The sequence below is a fragment of the Rhinolophus hipposideros genome (assembly GCF_964194185.1).
Source record: "Rhinolophus hipposideros genome assembly, chromosome: 2".
NCBI lineage: Eukaryota > Metazoa > Chordata > Mammalia > Chiroptera > Rhinolophidae > Rhinolophus > Rhinolophus hipposideros.
The window spans coordinates 99840747-99860786 of record NC_138048.1 but is presented as its reverse complement, the minus strand read 5'-3'; the positions used below and the strand labels follow the sequence as shown (position 1 = coordinate 99860786).

The 20040-nt window shown below is 46.1% G+C and overlaps 1 protein-coding gene across 1 annotated transcript in view; it reads right to left on the bottom strand.

Annotated features, from left to right (window-relative positions):
- HUNK (hormonally up-regulated Neu-associated kinase) overlaps positions 1 to 18028 on the bottom strand; it is a 99964-nt gene extending 81936 nt beyond the window's left edge. Inside the window, exon 1 of the mRNA XM_081065251.1 lies at positions 17551 to 18028. Within this exon, the coding sequence (XP_080921377.1) occupies positions 17551 to 17811 (261 nt within the window). The 5' untranslated portion in view covers positions 17812 to 18028. The remainder of the gene's footprint in view (positions 1 to 17550) is intronic.
- Between the last annotated feature and the right edge of the window lie 2012 nt (positions 18029 to 20040).

The window sequence follows — 20040 nt, the reverse complement described above, 5'->3', positions numbered from 1 at the left end:
CAGCACCATATGACAACAACAACAACAAAAAAAAACACAGAAAAACTAAACCAGGAGTTCAATGGGCAATATCAGTCTCCTTATGGAGAGAAGAGGTTGTTCCCAGCCTTGTAGTAACTGGACATCATACAATTCACTACACAGCAGAAGTTAGTGAGGCAAGGGGTGTGACAGAGAAACCCCAGGTTCTTTCCACGAGGAAAATGTTACCAGAGAAGCGAGAGGATTCCACCAGGAAGTGGTCTCAATAACCCGCTGAAGTTTCCCAGCGTGATTTCCGAGGCTGGCCCCACTCTCCGGGCCCAAGCCAATTCAGATACAGAAACACCATATTCGTTTGCTAGGGCTGCCATGACAAAATACCACAGACTGGGCAGTTTAAACAACAGAACTTATTTTCTCCCGGTTCTGGAGGCTGGAAGTCCACGATCAAGGTGTCAGCAGGTTTGGTTTCTCCTGAGGCCTCTTCTCCCTATCCTCACATGGTCTTCCCTCTTTGTGTCTGTGTCCTAATCTGTCTGTCTTCTTGTAAGGACACCGGTCATTTTGGATTAGGGCCCATCCTAGTGACCTCATTTTACCATAATTACTTCCCTAAAGGCCCTTTCTTCAAAAACAGTCACACTCTGAGGACTGGGGTTAGAACACCAATAGGAATTGGGGGGGGGGGGGCATAATTCAGCCCCTAACAAATACTCTAAAACACCTTAAAACTCCTAACGAATATCTTGAAACCCCTAACAAACACCTTAACAGATGGTCAGGACAACAGGAGCTCAACAACCACTGCAAAACACCCAAGCTCCAGCTCACAAGCCCTTCCGGAGGCAGAAGTCACACTGAGCAACTATATTTAAAAGGTTGCTTACGCCTGGGCACCAGTGAGGCATAGCCCACCCAGCTGCTTGTGATAAATCTGAAGTTACTTTCTTAATGCTGAAATTTTCCTCTGTCACCCTGAGATGGATGAGCCTCTCAGATTTCACACAGAGAAATCCAAAACCATCATGTTCCTTTCCCAGGGGGGGAAAAAAACTCTGTTCAAAGGCTCTTGTTTTTCATTCTCTCTACTTGCATATAACTGTCACTGGCCCCTTATTAAATTGTCACACTATTTACCCAGGCAATGAAGGAAATGTGCAGAGGGGGCTGACAAGCAATCAGCACTTTGGGGAGATTTTTCTCTTCCAACTTGTAGATTGGGGTAGACGGGACCCCAGTTGAAAAGTTGCGATAGCTCTTAACACACAGGAAGTCTGAACCCTGGGCCCCTCTACCAGGTTGAATGATGACTCAAGAAACAGAAGGGTCACATGTCTTGAGGCTCCAGCGAAGGGCATTTCCCCAAGATCCTAATTGTTACATATACCGGCATATGTATTGTGTCTCCTGGGCAGTGAATGACACAAACACGACTGAACTGATTTCTCACCCACATTCTTCATCGTCGTCTTTCCCTTACAGAGCAAAGCAACAAGATGGACTTTCCTAGAGAGGAACCAGGACCAATTCTGCAGTTTTCCTTGAGATTCCCTAAAACCCTAGGACACTTCATCTGTCATTCTTTTAGGAAGCATGTTCACTGTAATACCATGAGGTCTGTGTTTGTGATTCACAGCTTGGTTCGGACTCGAGGACCCAGGTTTCTTTGGGGGCAGATTTGATTCTTGTCCTTATTCACAGTGCATCTGATGCCTTACACAAAAACACCTGCTGGAGGGGGCCATTTGGGACAGAAACCCAGACCGCACTCGGCCTGCCAACCTGTGAGCCCTGGTGCAAAGGAACTATTTTCCTCCTGAAATGCTGTCTGCTTGCCAAACCATGCACCATGGAGCTGCAGCCACTCAGAGGGGGAACCTTTTCCAACTGGTCTACCCAAAGGGGCACATCTTTTTCTAAATGGTCTGCCTAGGCACCTTTTTCTAATTTGTGCAAAAGCTCATCCCAGCAGCTCTAGACAATCAATAAATGTTTAAAGAAACACGTGATCATCTCCAATAACCAAGTAAAGGTAATGCTTTCTTTTATCTTTTTTTTTTAAACTGGTTATAACTGGGAAATTTCTCCAGCAGTGAGCATTCTGATCTCACCGTACACCTAGCAAATGGTTTTAGATTAAGAAATAAATGAGAAAAAAGGACATTATGAAAATGGGAAGAGTTTTCTGTGCGTGCAGAGGGAATGATTTAGAAGTCATCGGCTACTTTCTCTTTTCCGTTTTCCTACCCCTGGGCCTTGGGTGACCTTCCCTCTATAACAAAGAGATCTTAGACATGCTGTCTTCAAAATTTGACATTTAATACTTTAAAGTCCAAAATTAGCTCTAATTCAAGAAGCATTCCTGTCCCAAAGGCAACAGGAAACAATCAATATTCTATTCTCACATCATAGGACGCCTGGCAGCCAAATGTAGCTGAAAAGGTACAAGAATAAAGTAGCCTTTGGGAAGCGGGTTTAGGAGGCACTGTAAGAACTGGAAACACAGAAATTTGGCCAATAATAATCCAAGACAAAATTCTCAGCCCAACCCTGGAATCTAAAGAGATCTTAGGTCACACTGGAAATAATGGGACTTGTAGCAAAGGGCCAGTTAACAAATGTAAAAGAAATCATAACCCCTAAGGAAAGGAAAAAATGTTTTGTTGAGTGTTGAGAAAACAGTTAGCTAGCTACCAAGCCAAAACATAGGGAATTAAGTTGTCCAGTAATGTTTTCCACACCATACCAACCTGGTAACTTGTCAGGAATCATCTATAAATTTACTCTTTCTTTCCCTGTTAAAATGCTTTTCTGCTGTTAAAGGACTCTCAGTGCCAAGAAGGTGACAACAAGATTAGGCCAATAGGATTGAAGGATACCTTCCTAGCACTGTCACCAACCCATGAAATGGAAGGGGACCCAGGAATAACTAGAGGAAGCAGAAAGTAAATACCAGGCGGCAGAAAAGGCAGCAACAGTGAGAAGTTCTGAACAGAGCAACATACCCCAGGAGCCACGGAAGCTGCTGGAAAGTCCTGGCAGAAGCAGAGAGGAGGGAAGTGGACTTGGAGGAATGCAAACCTCTAGGCCCCCTGGGGCATCCCAAGTGGCTTTCTAGTCCTTAGGGAGGTGAAAAGTGTAGCCATAATCTTCTTCCTCACCTCCCCTTTATTCTTAAAATAGAACTCCATCATCCATGATCGACAAAGTATCTGTTTCTTGCTATCTGAAAGAGCCTAAGTAACACATACCTTTAAGAGTTAAATATAAATGTGCAAGTCTAACAGAGAAGAGAATTACCAGCTGCTATTTGTTCACTAACACAATATGGAATATATTCTCAGGCTATGTGCTTTACACATATATACACACACATATATATAAAACATATTTGTATATTTATATTATATATTTTAAATGCACACATATATTTTTAATCAAATTCCCATGAGGTTTTACTGTCATCATTTTACAAAGACAGAAACCGAAGTTTAGAGGAATCGAATACCTTGCAGAATATCATACAGCTACTAAGTCACTGAAAGGTGATGGGAACCCATGGCAGTGAGCCCCAAAGCCTGTGCTTTAGTACATGACATCCACCATTAGGTTAAATCATTACGCAACAGGTTTGAAAATATAGTCAAAAATCCCTACCCAACACAAAGATATTTTCTGCAGACAACAATGAAACACTGTCAAGGCTTACTGATAATTTATAAAGCAAAAACCAATTAACAAACCCTCTAAAGAAAAAAGACTAATTGGTTTGACTAGACAAAACATAAAATTTCTACATACCCCCTCCACACACACAAAAAGGAGACAATCAAAACAAATCAAAAGGCAAATGACCAACTGGCAGAAAATACTTAAAACAAACATAAAAGGCTAGTATCCTTAATATGTAAAGAGTTTCTTTAAAACAGTAAGACAAACAGGAGAAAAATGGGGGAAATCATTAACAATAGTAGAAAGAAGAAACTAATTTTCAATCAAGTATACAGGTTATGATTAACCCTACTTATTATAAAATTGCCCTTTTAAGAAGTTATTTCCGTACCTTGTTGTGTCATTTCACATAGTCTTTCTGAGGCGCAATTTGGCAATATGTCGAAAGCCTTCTAAGTATTTATTCTAAAGAATTGTTCAGAGATGTACTTACAAGGATAGTAATAGCAGTATTACTTACGTAGGAAAAATTTTGAAATAACCTCAGTGGCCAACTGTTGGAAACTAGTTTTTAAAATTACAGTGACTCCAAATAATGGAATGCTATTTATCTCCATAAATCAAATTTTAAAGGAATATTTAACAACATGGGAAAATGTTCTCTATCATTAAGATGGGGGAAAAGTAAGATTACAATATGAACATCGTAATCTCCATTTTGGAACATATGGCTTCAAAGGGGGAAAAAAATCAACTCTAGTCGCGCACTGCTTAACAATGAAGATACATTCTGAGAAGTGCGTTGTTAGGCAATTCGTCATTGTGCAAACACCATAGAGTGCACTTACACAAACCTAGATGGCACAGCCTACTTCACACTTAGGCTATACCGTACAGCCTCTTGCTCTTAGGTGACAAACCTATATAGCACGTTATCGTACAAAACACGAGATTAAATCAAGCACAAGAGAATGTGGTGTAATCAAAAGACGTGGTAAACACGAGATGTATGAGGAGGTGGCTGCCAGTGTAACACGGCATATCGTTTTACAGCAAACTTTTTTTTCCATAAAAAGTACACTCTAGAATAAAGATAAAAGGTATAGTGTAGTAACTACATAAACCAGTAACAGCCGTTTATTATCATTATCCAGTATGATGTACTGTACATAACCGTATGTGCTATACTTTTATAAGACTGGCAGCTCAACAGGTGTGTTTACACCAGCATCACCACAGACACATGAATAATGCATTGCACTATGACGTTAGGACGGCCTCGAGGTCACTAGGCCATAGGAACTTTTCAGCTCTATTATAATCTTATGGGACCATCATATATCTGGTTCACTGTTCACCACAATGTTATATCGCGCATGCCTATATGAATATGTTTATGTATAAGTATATGCATAAATACATCTGTTTCACATGACCCAGCCCAGACACCTGAATGGTCCATAGTGATTATTACTGGGTTGTGTGATTACAGGTGATTTTTATTTTCTTCTTTGTGTTTCTGTTTATTTCCCACAAGGAACCAGGAGTTTAGAAAAATCATGTTTAATTATTCAAAAGAAAAAGGATAATTTTTTTTTCAGGTACCTAAAACAGAAGGGGAATAGATAATGAAATGTGATAAGTAAAGCATGGTAGCAAGTGGCAGAGTTAATAATGAAAAGCATATACGAAAGTGTATATGTAAGTAGCTATGCGAGGAAAAATACACGGCAATTAACAAATATTAGCCCAGGATTTATTCTGATTGATTAACAACCTCAAATATTCTAGAATATACCTATGACTAGACTGATTTTAAAGAATTTTAAAACACTTAACTACTTGGTCCAAATTACTTTAAATTTTATTTTTAAAATGTTTACACTTTAAACTATTTATATTTTAAAATAAATCGTTAAAATAAATAAAATATTTATACTTTAAGATTTTATTTTTAAAATATATATGACCATAAGAAAAACACTGATTTATATTAAATGATTTGTATCTATTTTTACATAAACATGCCCCTTTTGGAACCTGGAAGACATTATTCTGATTATTGGAAAGAAGCTATTTGTCACTCTACACACTCTCTGGTGCCTTAATTTAATGGCTCTCTATGATAAAAAGCTCATTCTGATCTAGGAAAAATCATCTCAGAGTAATGAATTAGGTGGGAGTTCAACAGCCATGTAGCACATTCCCTCCAGAGGGAAATTCAAGTTTCATTACATCAAATTGGGCTTGAAATTGCACCTACTGCTCACAAACGTTAGTTTTTAATAGAATAAAATGTCACTTTACAAACCTGGAGAAGTGTTTCCAAAACAAGTGTTTTTTTTTATTATTATTCGTATTACTAAATGTAAATGTTCAACTGAGAACTGAGTCATAGACCAGTTTCTCTAATTAAATTTTTAACCTGGAATAAAGAATGCATGTAGAAAGCCAGATTTCCCCATCAGAGCAGCAGTAATTCCAACTAAAAACCAGATTGCATGAGTGATAACACTTAATCTTTATCCATTTGGTTTCACTGAAGTAGAGCTCAGATCAAATGCTAGAATATTCTGCTCCCAGACTCCACAGCCAACTTTCCCTGCCCCTTCATTTTCACCCCAGCACTTCCTCATGCTGTTTGCCTCTGATGTCTCTTCTCAGCCCAAAGGGAGCTTGGAAAAGCTGTTCTAGCTCCAGAGAGTCTCATAATAAGCAAGGCTAAGGCACTGGGTGTGGTGCTTTGTTTGAAATAAATAGCCTGTGTTAGTTCTTAGTTCTTGGAGGTTTAACAAGGAGACCCTAAGGACTGTTGGGTGTGCGACATGACACATGCACTTGCAGTGTCACCATGTGATTCAAAATCCTCTCTCCCCTCCTAGAGATTTTTCTCCATCCAGTGCAAAAGAAAGCTACTAAAACTAAGACTGAATGCTAACCAGAGCTGCTCAAAGTCTCTACGGGTCCCCACTCCTCCGTCACTAAGAACATCTGCTACCAAAAAGTTACATGTACCTGTGTACATGTATAGTTCAAGAATACAGTATACAGTCCATATAACATACAAACTATGTGCTAATTGACTATGTTATTGGTAAGGCTTCCGGTCAACAGTAGGCTGTTAGCATACAGTTGGCCCTAGGCATCCTGGGAGTCCCAACCTTGGATCAAAAATACCGGTTTCGATCTGCAGTTCATTGAATCTGTGAATGTGAAACCTGCAGATAGGAAGTTCCAACTATAGTTAAGCGTAGGGGAAGTCAAAAGTTATTCATGGATTTTCGACTGTGCAGGGGGTCAGCACCCCTACCCTTGCACCAAGGGGTCAAAGGTCAACTGCAAATGTCAGACAATTACGTTTGCGAACTCACCCTAGAAAAAATGCTACATACCTCATTGCTGAATATCACTATGGTCACCTTCGAAGTACTCCCCTTGGGAAGCTACGCCAGCACCTAGTCCACCCTTCAAAGCAATTTTGGAACTCTTTTTCTGGAATGGCCACCAGAGCTGTTGTCGTATTACCCTTGATGTCCTGAAGGTCATCAAAACGTCTTCCTTTCAATATTTCCTTTATCTTCAGATAAAGAAAGAAGTCACTGGGGGCCAGATCAGGTGAGTAGGGAGGGTGTTCCAATACAGTTATTTGTTTACTGGCTAAAACTCCCTCACAGACAGTGCTGTGTGAGCTGGTGCATTGTCGTGATGTGAGAGCCATGAATTGTTGGTGAAAAACTCAGGTCGTCTAACTTTTCACGCAGTGTTTTCAGCACTTCCAAATAGTAAACTTGATTAACTGTTTGTGTCCAGTTGATACAAATTCATAATGAATAATCCTTCTGATATCAAAAAAGGTTAGCAACATTGTTGCGACAAGTTCACGAACTTCATTGTCAGACTTCACATATACATTTGTGTGTGTTAGTTATACAAATACACACACACACGCACGTACAAAGCCTCGTGCTCCTCAGTTCACAGTGAACTCATAGAGGCTGGCAGACCAGTACTGATGACCACACTTGGAGACTTTGAGTGCCTTGTGACCCTCGCATACCGGACAAAGGGCAGGGGGGAGCACCCATCACTACCCAGAACCACATGAGGAGATTATTTGCCCCATCAGGTATCCCACTTATGCTTAGAGCTTTGGGCTTTGGTTTATTCATGACCTGATTAGCTGCTCATTAATACCTTTATTGGAAAACCCTCAATGGGATGCCAAACACTCTGATCAAAATGTTTTCTTGGGTGAAGCTGGTTTTGCCATTATCTGAGTAGTTTCCCAAAATGCAAGACTTTCGGTGCTAAAGTCAAGAGTCCTAGACACTGTGGGACAGCTGGTCATCCTAATCTGCAAAATCGGGACAACAGTACCCACCACAAAAGGCCATTATAAGGAATAAATTACATTATTCAGCAAAGCAACTAGGACAGAGCCAAGAAATAGCGTGAGCTCTATAAATGTTCATTATCATCATCGGTATTACTGCCTCATGAGCAAAGCAAAGAGCAGGACTCAGTTCTTTCCTATGGGTATTTGGTGACTTGAGAGGTCACAAAGTCCCTGTCCTGCTCCAGGTAGACATAGGAATTGGTGGCAGTCTATCATTACTTCAGCCTACCATCTCTGCACAGAGAAAGCAAGACACCATGAAGGCAGCTGCTACGTCTTCTGTTACCTTGGTCTCTCAGGACCATGCTCTGGGCTCAGTGGGCACCCATCACTGTGGTCCACTCCCCTAAGTGCCAGGCACAGAGCTCTAGCAAAGAGCAGGTGGTGACCAAGGAGCTTCACGGAACGAGAGTGTCTGAACAGCGCCAGAAAGATAGCCAGACCCCTTACCAGAAAACTAAGGGGTGGGATGTAGGACAAGAACTCAATCTGGGATAAAAATGGCAGAAGGAACGCAAGGGCGTAGATGACAGTGAATCAGATGGCTCAGAGAACGGGCAAAAGAAGCAAGAAGGATTGCAAAATGTTTTGGCAGTAGTTTGGCTTAGGAGACTGACAAACTTATATAAAAAAAGTTACAGTCAAAAGAGACAGATCCAAACCTCCATATATCTCCATGGGCAACATCCAAAAAAAAAAAAAAATGTATGTTTGCAAATAGCAATTTCACCCGTCTGTTGCACTGTTGGTACATTCCCTGAAGAAAGCACTGGGAGTCCATTAACAATCCCACAGCATGGCAAAATATTTTCCTGCTTCTGGCTGGTCACCTGTGACTCTGATACCTAAGTACCTTCCTTAACAAGTCCCTGCAGAAGGCACAGCTGTTCCGGGGCCGGGATTTTTCCTAAAGGGTGCCAGCTGCACAACCTGTTCAATCTCCTCACTCACACGGGCACACCCAGGAGCTGCAAGGGGTAACAGAGACAGCGCTTCCAGGACTGTTCCCTGCCACTGTGGACGCTGTCATCCAGAAGACTGTCCTCGTGTACTGGGAATATCAAAGCATCCTTTGATCCATTCAAAACACGTTTCCCAAGCACCTTCTCTGTTTCAGGTACTACTCCAGGCACCAGGGATACGAGCCATGATCCCTTCCTCGTGGGGCTTACAGTCTATTGGGGAGATGAACAGTAAACACATCAACCCATAAACTCATACCGTGGGGTCAAATGATGTTATGAGTTGAATTGTGTCTCCCCCCAAAACATTTGTATGTTTAAGTCTTATCTTAGTCCATTGAAGCTGCTGTACCAAAATACCATAGACAGAGTGGCTTATAAATAACAGGAGTTCAATTCTCACGGTTCTGGAAGCAGGAAGTCCAAGCTCAAGGCACAAATTTGGGGTGGGAGGACACAAACATTCAGGCATTAGTAAGTCCTAACGCCCAGTACCTCAGAATGTGACCTTATTTGGAGCTGTGTCTTTACAGAAGAGATCAAGGTAAAGTGAAGTCATTAGGATACACCCTAATATGACCGGTGTCCTCATAAAAAGGGGAAATCAGAGACAGACACACATAGAGGGAAAATGACAGGAGATACAGGGGGAAGACAGTCAAATACAAACCAAGCAGAAAGGCTTGGAACAAGTCCTTCCCCCACAGACTTCAGAAAGAACCAGTCCTGCTGACACCTTGATTTTGAACTTCTAGCCTCTAGATTTGTGACAGTAAATCTCTACTATTCAAGCCATCAGGTTTGTGATACTTTGTTACAGTGGCCCTCGCAATCTAATACAGGGGATGGGAAGCACTCTGAGGAGAGACAAAAAGGGTGACGATACAGAGAATGACAAGGACAGGAGCAGTTAGACAAGGTCATCAGAGCAAGGCCATGTGACCTCTGTGAGTCCAAACGGCAGGACCCAGTTATTGCCTCCACCAGGACCATAGCCCAGAGGGCTCCTCGCATACACAAATCCCAAGGCATATTTTTGTACATGTGCTTACACTTAGTACATTTTATATCCAAGTTAAGTGATGACTATTGCTCTTTAAAAGGTTTTCATTTCCCTTGATATTCTGCTTTTTCTTTCTTGCCAACCACCTGCCATAAATTGTATCTCCTGCCTTTCTGGGAAGAGATGGTGGGACGTGGATTCAGAGCTTTCCCATCAAGAGTCAAGGTTTTCCAAAGATCCATCTACATGTCTGTGACCCAGGCATAGTGGGGCAAGGGGCAGAAATCAAGCATCCTTGGACCCTAGTCCAAGGTCATGGTTGTATAACCAGCCTGCCTAGGCTGAATGTATTCTGCAACTTTAGGCCAATTAGCACAGGTGCTAAAAACCAAAGTGACCCAAATTCTCATCTCAGTAATGCACAAACCTCAATCGGTCAGCAGAGCTGATGGGTGGGCAAGGTGGTGGCTCTAAAACATTTGGTGGGTAAATAACTCCTTTTAGAATCTGATGAAAGTCATGGACCCACTCTCCAGGAATATAACTACACACATACAATTTATGGAGATTCATGGACATGCAAAGGTCATCTATGATCCCTCTCTAGTAGTAGAGTCCAAAGAAATGACCTCTGCAATGGAAAGAATCACCAAGAAACAAAAACAAAGAATAAACAGGGAAAGGGGCAAGATGGAGGAAACTGCAAAATATATCACTGAAAGAGAACTGATTTTCTTAATATATAAAAAGTGCCTATAAATCAATAAGAGAAAAGGCCAAAAACCCAAGGGAAAAATGGTGAGTGGACATGAACAACTAACAAAAATTATATGCTCATTGTTATTGGACATATGAAAACATTCTCAACTCACCCTGCAAATAAGAAATATTATTGATAAAACAAGGGACCATCTTTAATCTACTAGATTTGTCTATACACTGTACTCTTAAAGTTTTTGATCTTTGCCGATCTAGTAGAATGGTTAAGTAGATATGGTACCTCCATACAATGAATACTACCCAGTAATCAAAAAGAATGAGTCTGTCCTGGAGTAGTTTTGGGAAGGATGTTCAAGACATATTGCCAAGGGAAAAAAGCAAGACACTGGGGGTGGCCGGATGGCTCAGCTGGTTAGAACGCAAGCTCTGAACAACAGGGTTGCCTGTTCGACCATGTGTTCGTATTAACTACACCACACTTAACCAAATGAATCTTAAAACCACATAAAAATGATTAAAAACCAAAAAGAACCCAGTCGTTAGAAATTGCCTAGCTAGGTAGGACAGAGCTGGCACAGTGGAAGTGGTGAAAGGTGGTTAAGAAATGGCTCTGACCCAAGCCGGTTTTTTTGCCCACTTGAATATCCCAATCAAAGAGGAAACAACTACAGCATAAAAAAAGTACCTACAAACACAACACAGAGCCCCAAGAATTCCAACTGAAGAGAAACATGTGGCCAGAATATTTCCTGGACACTAAGAGTGCTTGGAACGTGGATTTGCTGGTTGAACGTAGATTTCAGGCTGCCAGGGATCACAGCTGGGTCAGCAAGGTGTTTGTGGAACTGGCCTGGACTTAAGATCCCCTGGGCCCTGGTCCTGTCTGTCTTGGAAAGCAGTAGACGCCCTGCCCCAATGTCCAGATTTCGCTTCAGGGCTGAAGAGCTCCCTCCCCGAGCTATTGCCACTGCTGGCTTTCAGGGACAAGCTCGCCCCAGGAACTGCCCTTGGCAACTGTCCAAGGCCATGCTCCCTTCCCTGGGTTGTCCCCACCCAATGACAGGTTCATGCAGAGGTATAAAGGGCCAGTCCTCTCACCCAATTTGGACACCTCTGAAGGGCCATCTCCGTCCACAGCTCACCATGGCAGGGTCAGGGGCTTCAGACGGCACTGGAGCCCAGCTTCTCCCACCGCTTTGCTGCTCCCTACCACTCCCCTCAGAGGTGTTGATCCTGAGGACATTCCCTAAGACCCCATTTGTCTCCTGCTCAAGGCCTGCTTACCAGGAAATCACCTGCAACACAATTCTAACAATCTAAGAAGAAGTTATAGGTTGAATGGTATCCCGCAAAATACGTTCAAGTCCTAACCACGTGTGAACGTCACCTTATTGGAAAAGGGTCTTCGCAGATGGAATTAAGATGAGGTCCTACTGGGTTAGGGTCAGCCCAAAATACAATGACCGGTGTCCTTATACGGAAGGAGAGGGAGATATGGAGACAGAGGTGACAGAGAGGAAAGAAGACCATGTGAAGATAGAAGCAGAGCCTTAAGTGCTGCGTCTACAAGCCAAGGAACACCAAGGATTGCGGACAAGCACCAGAACCTGGAAGAGGCAAGGAGGGATTCTCCCACACAGGGAGTGTGGTCCTGCTGACACCTGGATTTTGGACTTCAGGCCTTTGGAGCTGTCAAAGAATAAGTTTCTGTTGTTTTACGCCCCCTAGGTTGTGGTTATCGTTAGGCAGCCTAGCAATAGAGAATGCCAGAAAGAAAATCTACTCAAGGCATTCCTCACTTAGCTAATGCCCAGGGTCGCTGCAAGCATCTAATGAAAAAATGCGTGGAGGACCTTAAACAAAACACACAACACTATACCACTGAGCTGGTATTTACGATAAAGGAGCCACAATAGCTCTCACTACCTTGTCTCAAGGTATCAGCCTGCTCGGATACTATTCAGACCCGTGGTTCACCACTTTCCTACTGGTCATCTTACCAGCCAGCCAGCAGCACCCCATCAGGGAGTGTGAAATTCAATTCAGGCTAGCACTTGGGAGTGGCCAGAGTCCAGGCTGAGCCGAGGAAGTGGTTTCACCAGTTTGCTAAAATAAGGCTTGGGGATGGATCTATGGGTTTCAATTAGCTTACAAAGCAGGTCGGCCAGTTTCCATGAATCATCAAAACAGGGTGCCTATCCTAACGTAAATGACACCTTGTGCCCAAACCACCTTCCCATAGAGGACACCCAGCCTGTCCATGTCCTCGGGCAGACACAGCTTCCACTTTCCACACCTTGGGGAGGATAACCCCCAGGAAGAATGACTGCCACACAGCAATGTAACAGCCAGCAACATGCAGACTGCTGCCATCGAACCCAGCCCATGCGGGTGACCCAGCACCTGCAGAGAAAATTTCGGGTTGTACTCCTCTCCGTGGGCACCGTTCAGCACTGTTGTGCCGACTCAAAGCACACTTTGAAGTCCATGGAACCTGGATATCAATGAACACTAGGAGCCGAGCCCTACGTGCCAATTTCCACCATTCACAAGCACATCAAAAAGATGAGGCAGGGCAAGAAGTTAAAAAAGACTGTGCCCAACAGCGCAGCATGCAATCTCAGAAATTATAGGCACTGCCTTGTCACATACAACATTGAGCAGGTGCTTTTGCTAAACGCCTCCTTTTTGCCAAGAAATACCTGCTGAGGATTAATTGGAATTTCCAGTTCTCTAAGCATTTCTTGTTCCTCAGAGCTATTACCCCTGAATTTTTAGCACTTAAAAAAAAAAAAAAAACCCAGAAAGAAAGAAAGAAAAACCAGGATTTAGCACCTGTTTGTTTCAGAAATACTCGCTAAAAACAGATCTGCCAAAAGGCCACCTTTAAAATTAGTCATATTTCCTGCTCTGCAAAACATAGTAAGTTGTATTTTTAGTAACTCCTTCACTCCAGGTACCTGGCAATCGTGCTCAAATCACATAATTATTGGCAACTTACTAAGCAGGCAGTTTTTATTTTCAGTCCAAAAATAGTTCCAATGAAAGCAATAAACAGGATTATTTTTTTAACCAAAGGTTAGAACGAGATATTTAAACATCTTAACCAACCACGGTATGTACCCAACTTCGTATCTTAGACTTAATTATTAAAGGAGGTAATTGCGGTTTCAACTGCTTTCCCCTTTTTACAGCCTATGGCACAAGCTCTATACCTGAGATATACCTATGCTTTTCTCTAAAAGCCTTTCCAACTATATTTTATCATTTTTTTAAATGTGCTAATAACCTATTATGTGCCAGAGACTATGCATGTCACAGGTATCAGAGACCAATGGCAGAGGCAGTGAGCACAATCTATCTGGCTCTTTCAAAGTTATCACTGGATACTCCTGTTCAGCAACTTTCCTCTTTGTCTCAGAGCCACAGAGAATACTTTTCAAAATCTGATTTTCTGATCATTTTTCCTCCTCCAAACATCAAGCTAAGTTTATTCAAAGACAGTCAGCCCTGGCTGAGAAGGTACCACTTCAGAGTTTCACATGACCAAGAGAATTATTTATTTTTAAAGCCACATGAACAGAGATTGCTTCAACTCAAAGCTAATGAGGACAAAATGAGGTCTCGCCCAGAGCAGAGCAGTAAAAGGGCCATCTAGATTCAAATGACTTTCAAACAAACAACTTCAGAGGAAAAGCAGGCAAAATGCTGCCCTGCAGGCAGTGGTGGGAAAGAAAAAGCCTCTTGATAAGATAGGATTGAACCCTGAAATGAAAGTCAGAAAAAGTAGGTGGTTGTCATCTGAACTCAGACAGTAATTCTCAGCAAGCCAGGGAGGATTTCGCCCAAAATCTTTTTGGAAATGTGCACCAAGTTAAAACGCAACACACACACACACACACACACACACACACACACACACCAACAGTTCTATGGATTTTGGCATAAATTACAAAGTGCATAGTTTAAGACTGCAACTGGGAAACGGGCCAAAAGTGGGTACCCCCTCTTTTTCTCTTTTTCCATCCCCCCTTCCAGTTTTATCATGAACTGATTCTCCACCACTAGCTGCCCTGGATCCTTCCACTCAGGAAGTGGTGTGGGAGCATACATCTATTTCTTACTACAGATTTTATGACTTAATTCCCCTCCCACTGTGGTCTGTGTCCCTTTAAACAGGAAAGGAGAAAAGTGAAGTGTTTTATCCAAAAAGTATGCACCCCCTAAAAGGGGAAAGTATCAGGGTAAGAGGCCTTTCTGGGCCACTCATATTACCCGCTGTGGGGGACTCTTCATTTCCCTTCCTCCGGTTCTGTCACCTCAAGGTCTCCCCTTGCTTGGCTCAATGAGTAACTCTTCCCCAGGGGGAAACCCTCTTAATTGCTCACCTTTTAAAGAGAACGCAAGGCAGCAAGTAGTGTGAGGTTGACTTCACCTTTGTGTCAGCCTTAGTCAGACAATATCCAGAACCTGAGTGGGGATGGGGACTCATGAACTCAGCAAACCTTCCCAGGCACACACACATTTTAATCTCTACCATCTGCCAAAACCCAAATCTGTTAGTTTAGCAGTAAAGGTGTTGGATGATTTAGGAGATAAAAGCTATGAATGACACTCATTGTTTCTTTAAAGCGAGCAATTAGGGGAACTAAAATCCAGATTTCTCATGATGCTCCAGGCTGGAGAAGAGCATGTCAGAGACATCTCCCAATCTCCTTCCCGCTAAGAAACACCGTCCTTAACTACATCCAACCCATTAGTCCAGCACAATAATTTTATGTCCAATTAACAGCTCTCCCCTTGCTGAGAAGAAGTGAGATTGATCATTTAAGGAAGATGAGAGAGAAGGGGTGTGAGCACCAAGGGGTGCAGGTGGCTCCTCACAGGGACCCTATTTGGGCAGAACTCCCACGTTGCAGTGTGTGTGTGGACCCAGCACAGAGCTCCAGAACCCAAGCAGCCAGGGAGGGACGGAGCTTTGAGTGCGACCTCGTGCAGTTCAGCCAAGGCCAACAGCCTGATGGGATGGAGCAAAAATGCACCGGTAAGGAGCTGGAGACACAGAACGGGAAAGTGGAGAGAAGCCAGAAGCAGCCTCACAGCAGGGCAGGCGAGATAAATGTGCTCGTAATGTTGGCCATTATGCTGTCAGCATAAAGCCTCGTCTCTTTGCTACGTTTCAAGAGGAAACATACACAACCAGACTGAATCCTATATGTTTGGAATGAAAATAAAGTTCTACCACCCGTGCCAACATGAATTGAAACAGGGACGGAGAAGTGAGCGCACTGTAATTAAGAAGCTGGGCCCTGACAGGATGTGTAAGTCGGGCCCAGCTGAGAACGCATAAAATGTGCTGCTGCTCCCTTTGGACTAGAATGAGGTCTGGAGTGAGGGTTTTTTTTCATCTTGAAAAGTTACTCAATTCAGTGAGTTCATCCTGAACACTCCCTTTCTGCACAGAAATTCAAGCAAGAGGCACTTTTTAAACTACTCAATCTAACCCCACTTACCCAAAACAAAGGAGCACCCTATGCAGAGCGTCTGTAAGACTAGGGGACAAATGACAAGGGTGATGGAGACCTTTGCTCAAATGCAAGGTGCTCTGGGACACAGTGGGGAACGGAGGAGGGAAAGCCAGGTGATACTGGGGACAGGAGGGCTGAGGAACTTGCATTGCAGTCAGAGGTCCCACAGCAGGACATCCCCGGGAATTCCCAGGCCGGGCAGAGAATCTCAGGTCAGCAGGCAGAAATGTAGGTAGGCAGTCTGAAGCATCCGTCCTTCCCACACTGCCAATGCCCTCCTGGGACAATGGGCCACAAAACGGGGCTGCGCCCAGGCCAGCACTGAGCAATCCCCAGGCTGGGGGGATCCTTGCGTCTGAGCTGACAGTGAGCTTGGGTCTGAAGCAGCTCCAAGCTTGAGGCCACCCCCAGACTGGGCGGCCTCACCGTTTGCGGTGACCAGTGCCTGGGCCACTCACCTCAAAAGTAAGTCATCATATCTTGGGTTTCTTCTCACAGAGGTAAGTTACCGCTTAGATCTACGTCGGCCTGGCTTGGTGGGGTTCACAGCTAACTTCTAACTTCTCCCAAGGCTACAGCCTGAGCCCCTCAGGGTCACGGGGAGGTGGGGGACTACCTTTGCTTTCCCCTTTTCCAAAAACATAAGGCATCTCTCACCCTCTGACCTCTGGGGGTTTCAGTGTGTAGGTCTGTACCTTCCAGAGCAGGGTCCTTACAGGGAATGAATGGAGGAGAGGAAGGAACAGGAGTGGGTAGGGTGCGTGAAAGGGGGGAGCGGAAAACTCTCCTCCGAGAACGAAAAACTTCCCCCAGCTGCCCCCGTCCACAGGTGGCGAGGACTGGCCCCCTCCTTCTCCCCTGAGCCCACAAGGGGGCTCAGACTCTAAGCTCCCACAAGGACTGGCTGAGCGGCCCTCCCACCCTCCACAGAAGGACTCCCGCACTCGGGCCCTGGGTCCTGCCTCTTTGCTGATCAGCCCCTGCTGGCTTTGAGGGCCAAGCCCCCCACCCCTGCGCTGGTGTCCGCCAGGCGGCACCCTTCCAGAGCAAAGGGGCAGCGGGCGGCTTCAAGAATAAACCAGCAACCCCCGGGGGAAGCTGACCCCAGACCACCCCTCGGGAAAGACGGGTAGCCCAACTCTGAGGGCCTGCACGCGCGTTGGGATGGACCCCTCCTCCAACCCGGGAAGAGAGGCGGGCGGCGGGGGGCGCCGGCCAGGAGTCCGCAGCGGGACTCCCCGCGCAGTGCGCTCGCTCCGCAGGGTCCCCCGGCCCCGGGCGGCTCACCTTCTCTCCGGTCAGCACGTGGAGCCCCTCGCGCACCTTGGCGAAGGAGCCCTCGCCCAGCTTCCTGCTGCCGATGAGGTAGTTGCCCACGCGCTTGTGGTGCTGGAAGTCACGGAGCCGCTCTCGGGGCACGCCACTCACCCAGGCCGGCAGGAAACTTCCCTCGCAGGCCGCCGCCGGCCTGGCCGCATCGTCCGCGCCCCCGCCGCCCCCGGGCGCCGCCGGCTCGCCCAGGAGCCCGTCCCCGGCTGCCGCGGGCATCGCGCTGCGAAGCGGCCCGCGCGCCTCCGGCTCGGCTCCCGCTCTCGCAGCTCCGCCTTCTGCTCCGGCTCCCCCTGCTGACCCGGCTCCTCCCGCCGCCGCCCCGGGCCCGGCCCCGCCCGGCCCGCGTCTCCCGCGCCCCGGGCCGCCGCCGAGCGTCGCGTGCAGACAATAGCGGCCGCCAGGCAACCGGGTCCCAGGGAACCGCCCCCAAGAAGTTCTTCTTCAGAGGGTCGCCTGGGCTCCTTTCAGGACACTGGACTCTGCGCCGGGTCCCGTCAGGGCGGCTGATGACAGTCCCCCCGCCGGGGGGCGCAGGGAGCAGCGCTGACCCGGGAGGGGTGGCGGGGGCGCGGTCCGGTGCCTGGGTCCGCGATCCCGGGCGCCCCCGCAGCCCTCGCCCTGCAGCCGCGGGCTGGCCCGCACGGGCTCGAGTCCGGCTCGCTGGCTCGCTCCTAGCTGGGCGCCGGGCGGCCGCTCCCGCCCCAGAGCAGCGCGCGGCGGGCTGCAGGCGCCCTCTGGAAGGCAGCAGAAGAAAGCCCCATTCAGTTTGAATTTGCAGAAATTCAATCCGGTCGCGGGCGGCGGGAACAGAGGCGAGCTCCACTCCGCAGCCTGTGCACTTTCAAATCCCTCGTAGCCCCTCCTTCCCGGCGCGCAGCAGCCACACTCGACCCTCGCTGGAGAGGGGAGGGTCCGGAGAGGGGAGCGGCAGAAAGGGCGGCGGAGCCACCTGAGCACCAGACCGGTCTCCCCGCCGCCTCTAAGACGCGCGCTCCCAGCCGCGCAGGTCGGGCGGCCTCCAGCTGCGCCTCTCGCCGGGATTCTGGACTTGGGCTTTCTGGACCTCTCGGCGGTGAAACCCCCCACCAGCCGCACCCATCCGGGGCAGGAGGAGGGGAGGGAGGCTCCCCACCCCGTGGACTGTGGGTTAGATGCCCAGTGTTCGGCCCAGGGCTTGGCACACTGTAGGGCCCTCTGGACCCTGGGTGGATGGTTGGGTGGAAGGAAGGATGGGGAGGTGGCGGGGCGTCTGCCCAGGCTCGCATGCAGACCGGATGGCTCTGTTGGAGGAGGAGCAACCGCAACAATAATAGTAGCAGCAGCAATGTGAGGAACCAGGGCGTAGCAGAGGTGTAAACCTCTGCTAGTACGTTTACACCTTTGCTTTCCATTGAAATGCTGCCGGCGACTGCGGGACGAGGTGGGCCAGCTCCCCGCTCCGAGAGGCTTTTGTTCTCGCGCCCGAGGACTGTGCTCATCCCTCATAAACAAGTAATAGCTGCCCTGGCGATTCTGATCTTCTCCAGGTTCCCCAACGTCTTCTCAAACTACAAACGAGGAATCTCGTGAGGGAGAAGCTCGAGGATAGGTAGGGGGAGGCATTTACAAAATGCTACCTGTTGAGCAGCCGGATAAAAGGCGCCAATGTTTAATGCATACTTAACCCCTGATCATACAACGTCCAAGTCCGAAGGGAAGAGTCGGTCCTAGCCAAGTTCCTTTCGTTTGACTCCTCAGCCAATAAGTTCGGCATACCACGATCCATCTCAATACTCTGAAATTGGTGGGAGGAGGAACAGCTGTCATTAATTCAGCGTCTTGAGGGATCTGGCCCATTTGAAAAGTGACCCAGAGAAACTTCTATTTTAAATAGGTCTCATGTTAAATAGTATGCTAGAATCAACTATTCACATGCTACAAGACTCCAGCCTTGTTATGACTGAGCTGTTTTCTGTGAGTCTTCTCACTGTTTCCATTTCCCAATATTAAAGATACAGTAGCAAATGTGTTCCTCCTTGATGTGCTTAAGTTTGCCACCACCCCACCCCCACAGTTTCTGCAAGGCCCACCCAATCACTTTAACGTCTCCGATTCAATGATCACATTTTAAGAGGACAGTAACATGGGGGGAGGGGGGGAGGTTGCAGGCTGGATTACCAGCACAGAACCTACAGAGTAAATGTTCAACTGTCTAATAAATGAGGAATGCGGAGCTCACTTAGGGGACAAAACCATTCTGAATCTTCTTTCAGAAAAGGTTTTGGAGTTCTCCCAGTGTTGTATTAATAGAGTATAATTTTCTTTTTTTTAATATCAGCACATTAGCTCTATATGAAAATTTAGAAATTTTATTATGGTGTGAGGCGAATGTCAGAGATTGTTCGTCAAAGTGTCTTTATGGCCTTAAAAAAAAATAGCTTCAGGCACAGAAATGGTAGAAGACAT